The sequence below is a fragment of the Sturnira hondurensis genome, unplaced genomic scaffold (genome assembly GCF_014824575.4).
Source record: "Sturnira hondurensis isolate 20B ecotype Veracruz unplaced genomic scaffold, ASM1482457v3 Scaffold0018728, whole genome shotgun sequence".
NCBI lineage: Eukaryota > Metazoa > Chordata > Mammalia > Chiroptera > Phyllostomidae > Sturnira > Sturnira hondurensis.
Window position 1 is genome coordinate 13998197 of NW_028091359.1, and position 6000 is coordinate 14004196.

The window sequence follows — 6000 nt, forward strand, 5'->3', positions numbered from 1 at the left end:
CCTTCCAAGCTGGCTTTCCCAGCCACCGTTACAAAGTCAGACTCGTCCAACATGAAATTGCTTTGTATCAGCCCAACGCTGCCTTAGCCTAGAAAATTTCTCTGGATTTTGAGAGCAGCTTCCCTTCCTACTTCTCTCTCCTGTGTTTATTTCCTCTGCATGTTTCCTGTAATTTGCAAAGATTAAAGATTTAAGCTTCTTTTATTGCAATGTACTTTCCCTGCCTCATTACACATTCTACCCATCGCTCTCTGTCTCCTCCTGCGGAGCCCCCAAATCCTCTCTGCACGAGCAGAAAATGTTCCGCAGGTAGACCCCCACCTGGCACTACCGTGGCCACGCTCCTGAAAAATGAAAGAGATTCAGCCTCTGCAGGTTGAGCATGCTCTGCTACCCTCCTCCTGATTCCACATCATCTTTCATGCTAAGCTGTCTGGGTTTCAGCTTGGTCCCAATTAACAAGGGTTCCCAACACTGGGTGTGTAGTAACTTGTCCGTTCTCTGCTTTCTCGCTCTCTCTTGCTCTCTGGGGCTTTGAATCCTGCTATTCCTGATATGTAAACAAGTCTTCACTGCACTAGGGACCTGCACCCTTTGAAGCAGCTCAGTGCTGAATCATTTAGTGGTGAGAGGACTGTGAGAATGTGAATAGTTCTGCCAGCACCAATCTGGGTTATCTCCAAGGCCAGCCTACTGGATGTGTGGCCTGTGTGGTCCCCCGTGCTCAGAAGGGCTTAATGTGCTGTTATTGCTGTGTTAAAACTCAATGCTTCTTTAGTAAGGGGCCCCATATTTTCATATTGCACTGGGACTTAAAAGTCGTGTGGGTGGTCCCAGCTATTGTTATTGTTATGGCTGCTGCTGTTGTTTTGTGTAGGTGATTCCAATCTCATCCTAGTTAGAGAGGCTCAGAGGTGCATAGCCTGAGCCTTTGGCTCGAACACCTATGTTTGATAACTTCAGCTCTTAAACTGAGTCTTCATATATACAGTGATAACACACCTCGTCCAGAAAATGGGGAAACTGAGGGTGGGTATGGAACAAGGACATAAGGGGGGCTGTTGTTGACTCTCAGCCAAGGGCAGCCAAGGGCAGTTCTGTGAAGGAAGAGAGACAAACTCTACCCGGTGTTGTAAGTGTAAGTGGCACTTCGGCCAAAGCCAGAGACGATATAGGACTGCCGTCCTGGGTGGACCATGCATTCTGCTGCTCAGAACCCCACCCGAATCACCCAGGGCCTCCTGGCAAGAGACCCAGAGGGGCAGCTGCTTAGGAAAGCAGGGCAGCGGAGTCCTTCTCACGCCCTGGTCTGAGAGGGCTGGGGTTTGCTCACAGCTGACATTCTACAGCTGTGCTGCCCACATGTGGCTATTTCAATTGAAGTTAATGAATTAAAATTAAATTCAAATAAACTAATAAAGCAAGCAAAGGAAAGGTGAATGTGCAAGGTGATGGATGTGTTAATTAAGTGGAAGAAATTATTTTTCAATGTATACAGATCTCAGATCATCACGTTGTCCACTTTAAATATCTTACAATTTTGTCAATTATGCCTCAGTAAAGCTAGGGGGAATTAATTAGTTAATTAATTAAAATTTCAGTGCCTCGGCTGCACTAATCCTATTTCGCGTGGCTGCCATGTTGAATAGCACACATCATAGAACATTCCATCTCCCCAGAAAGTTCCACTGGGCAGTGCAGGTCTGAAGAGAGCAGAAGACATTTACCTTTTACCCATCCCCCTTCTCCACCCATGCCCACTGGTCACTGGATGTTTGTAAAGATGGGAAACCACCTCAGGATTTTACTCTGCCCCAGCACCTGCTGCTTCTGAATCAACTCCCCTTGTGAACCCTCGCCGAGTCTGAGTAGCCTTGGAAGTGCTCACTGACACAGGCACGCAGCATTTCGGACAGAAAGGCTTCCTTTGTTCGCCTCCCTGTGAGCTGTAGGAGCCTCGCTTTGAGCCTGTCTCACTGGCTCTAAGGTTTCCCGAGCTCGGGGCTCTAGCAGGCGCCCAGCCTCAGCTGGCTGTGGAAACAAGCCTTGGCACCTCTCCCGCTCTGAATGCCTCTGAATGTGCGTTCAGTTCACCCGAGCACTGGCATCCAGTAATCCTAAACGTCGTGACACGTTCACTCTGTTCCCAACTGAGAGCCCGTTCTTGGGGTTCCTCCACCTCTCCTCAATCCCAGCTTTTGGGCAGATTTCAGGAAACACAGCCCCAGAAAGCTGACCGCTCACCCTTGTCCTCCTGCCCATCCTCCCTCTCCACAGCCCCCCTCCCAATCAACCTGTGGGCCAGGCCCTGGGAGAGGCAGTGGGCACTGGAATGAACTGGAATGGGCACTCTGTCCTCTGAGGCACTGGGCAGGAGAGAGGGACACAAAACCACAGGTATATATACAAGGAGGGACAGGTGGACAGGAGTTTGGACCCTGTGATCTGCATAAAGCCATGGAGGAACAGGTGACTGCGGAGGGAAGGGGGGTGTGCTTGTGGATTGCCTGGTATTCTCTCCCTGACCAGAGACACAGAATGGGAGCCAGAGGGTCCCTTTCTCCTAGCCCTTGTGTCTGCCACTGCACTCCTCGTCTAGACTATGAAAGCCCTGCCTGACCCTGTCTGCCTCCTAAACCTTTCTTTGCATGTTCCCCCACCTCGGAAGTCTCACCCAGCTCCACGCGCCTTTCCCTGCTTTGGTCACTGGTCCCCATGCGGTTTGTGGATCCTGCCCGTCTGCCTGACCTAGCCCTTCCTTCCCCACCCTTCTTTTCTGTGCCAGCGTTAGTTCATGTTCCAAAACTCTGCCCCTAAGCTATGGCTCCAGTGCGGACACATGTCTCCCACCCTTCCTGACCTCTGACCTCAATCCCCTCCCCCACCTTCTCTTGCCTACCCTCTCTTCACTCTCTCCTTTTAGGACACTCCTTGGTTTGGACTCTACTTTGACCTTGCCCATTAATAAGTGAGCAAGGTTTGAGTAACAAATCATTCACGCATTCCTGACTACCTGGTGGATGCCTGTTCTATATAGGATCTTTGAAATCCAGAGAGAAAGCCCAGATCTTGGCCTCAGGATGCCCCAGCCTGTGGACACACAGTCATCAAATATAAGATTATTACCTGGTGTGGCAGAGGCATGTCAGGCCTAGGTGAAGAATTCGACCGAACAAGTGAAGGAGTTGCTCGGAGTGGGGCTGGGAGCTAAACCTTCAATGACCAGTGATGAGTAGGGAGATGGACAGGTGGACAAGGTAGAAAGACCTCCAGGCAAAAGGAGATCTGGGTGCATCTGTGCCAAGTGAGGACCAGTAACAACCAATATGGGCAGCCCTGGAGGCTTGCACCACCTGGTGCCACAAAGCAGAAGGTTGCCCAGAGCAAGGCTGGAGCAGGAGCAGGTTAAGAGGACTGGGTTCCTTATAAACACAGGAGAGAGTTGCACAGGTTTGCATTTTAGGAAACTTACTCTGCAGGCTGTTTGGAAACATTAAGACAGAGAAGGAGCCCATTAAAGGCTTTCCCCTTGCTTCATTCTCCACCAATTTTGAGCACCAACGTACAGGTGAGCCAGACTCTACCACCCCTGCCACCTCCCACTGCCAGGGGCCGTCTTTCCTGCCAAAGAAAAAAAGGCAGAAGCTTCTTGTTTAGTGGCCCAGCCCCTTCGGCTCCGAGGCACAGGCAGATGCGTGGTATAAAACACGGGCGGGCCCTGTATTTCTATGTCTGCTGCTGTCTCATCGCGTTTTCCTCCTCCTGGTCTCCTCACCTTCAGCTCACAGCCCAGCAGGCAAGTTTGACTATAAAATAAAGGGGCCTGATTCACATCGTAATCCCATTCCATAGTCAGGTGTTGGCCTAACTGACCTGAATTAGTTTCTGATTGCCACTGAAACAAATCACCACCAATGGAGAGACTTCACACAGTATAGACTGATTATCTCACAGTTGTGGGGGCCAGAAGTCATGATGGGTTTCAGTGGGCTAAAATCTATGTGTCAGCAGGAGGTTCTAGGGAAACCCACTCCCTTGCCTTTTCCAGCTTCCAGAAGCTGCCTGTATCCCTTGGCCTGTGGCTCCTTCCTCTGTTTTCAAAGCCAGTGGCATAACATGTTTCCATCCTCTCTCTGACTGTGATCCTCCTTCCTCCCTCTTACAAGGACCCTTGTGGTTACATTGGAAAACGTGGATAGTCAGGGTATTCTCCCACCGTGAGATCCCTAACTTCATCATATCTGCAATGTCCCTTTGCCCTGGAAGGTAACATGTGGACGGTTTCCAGGGGTAAGGAGGTAGACGACTTTGAGGGCTTTTATTCTGCCCATGACTCGGCCTCTCTATGTCCCCTTGAGCTTTTCAGTCCCAGGACTCCATAGCATCCGTCGTCTCTGACCCATGGCTCTATCCGCCTTTGTTCTTTCAGAGGAAACAACGTTCGAAGCAGGAGTGAAAGTTCAGATCCACAGTCAGTCTGAGCCACCTTTCATCCAAGAGCTGGGCTTTGGGGTGGCTCCCGGGTTCCAGACTTTCGTGGCCACACAGGAGCAGAGGGTAAGTTCCTGGGTTCTGTCAGTGGTCCTCGGCCTATCCCGGCCACCGGCAGAGGTATGAGGAGGAGAAATGGGATTCGCACCTCTGGAAGGTTCTGAATCACCCCAGAGGCTGCGGCGTGGCTGGGCTCAGTTAAGGGTCTCACCCTGAAAGTGGAGAAGATGTTGGCGAACCTTCGCACCCCAGTCCCCCAGTGCTGCTTGTCGGTTCCCAACACTGGGTGTGAAGGAGACCCAGCTTATTTCCTTTTTCACTGAACTGGTTGTTTTTGGTTTGGTTTTCTTTAACTAGAACATTCTGGGGGGAAAAATATTTGGGAGAGGGGTAGGCGGAACAGTGGATCCTATGGGAAACTGCTAACCAGGATTTGATACATCACGTCACTTGACGTGTTGCTATAATTCAAAGTTGCCTACACAAAGGCAAAGGAATGGGGCCATCAACTCTCGTAACAGAGCTTAAGGTGGAAGGAAGCCTCCTGCATGGTTCCTGCCTGCTCTCTCCAATTTGATGCTGGGGAAGGGACCCTCCCAGCCAAGCAGGGCTGCTGCATCACCTCTGCACATCAGTGGAGTGAGGACTGGCATAGCCTCAGGTCTGACATGGGTTTCATGTCGTAGAAGGCAGATGTGCGCACATTCTCCTCCAGGGAGGAAGTGTCAAAGCAGGACCGTGGAAGGACACAGGGCGGATTTCTCTCTCTCATCCCCGGTTTGCCTAGAATGAAAAGCTGGCTAGGCTGCGCCTCTGAGGAAATCCTAACCCGGATCGTACAAGACAATTCACCCTGGGAGGCCCAGGGCAAAAGAGTGAGGGAAGTGAGTGGTCGGAGGCACCAGCTGTTGCACCAGAAAGGGAGAATTGGGGAGCACAGTGCAGGAGTGATCTTCAAAGAGGTACACATGTAACTCAGAAGTTCAGCTTGTTTTCCAAGTTTAACTCAAATGTCATCTTTTATTTAGTACTGACCAGAGAGCACTTTAGACATTTTATAAAACAATAATACTCTGATACTAATACCTTCTGTATTAGAATCTGGGTTTAAATTGTAAGTGAGCTGTATTTTTTAATCTCTGGGGGGAAATTGATGGTGTAGGCCTCAGGAACTGTGCCCCTGTACTTAATGCCTGGGCAATTGCTAAAGGCCAAGGTCAGCCTCCACTGCAGCATGTTAGGGGGTGGGGTGGCAGCTTTGGGGCAGGCCCAGAGGCTGCTGGGCTGGCCTTCAGGCCCCAGGGGCTAAGACAGGTGGCGCAAGCAGAAATGAAGCGTGCAGGGGTATGCAAGGTGGGAACCTAGCTGTGCACCCAGTAAACCTCTCCTTAAGGACAAGGAAGGAGGGCGTAAACCAGACAGCAGGGAGCCAAGTTCAGGGCTGAAGGTTTGAAAAAAAATAGTCTCAGGGATATAAATTACAGCACGGAGAATAGTCAATAATGTTGT

General features: G+C 50.6%; 1 protein-coding gene across 1 annotated transcript in view; it reads left to right on the forward strand.

Moving 5' to 3' along the window:
* Positions 1 to 4693, forward strand: part of LOC119003581 (acid-sensing ion channel 2-like) — an 873668-nt gene extending 868975 nt beyond the window's left edge. The window contains exons 3-4 of the mRNA XM_037070037.1: positions 4430 to 4557; positions 4610 to 4693. Of these exons, the coding sequence (XP_036925932.1) occupies positions 4430 to 4557; positions 4610 to 4693 (212 nt within the window). The remainder of the gene's footprint in view (positions 1 to 4429; positions 4558 to 4609) is intronic.
* The last annotated feature ends 1307 nt before the right edge of the window (positions 4694 to 6000 follow it).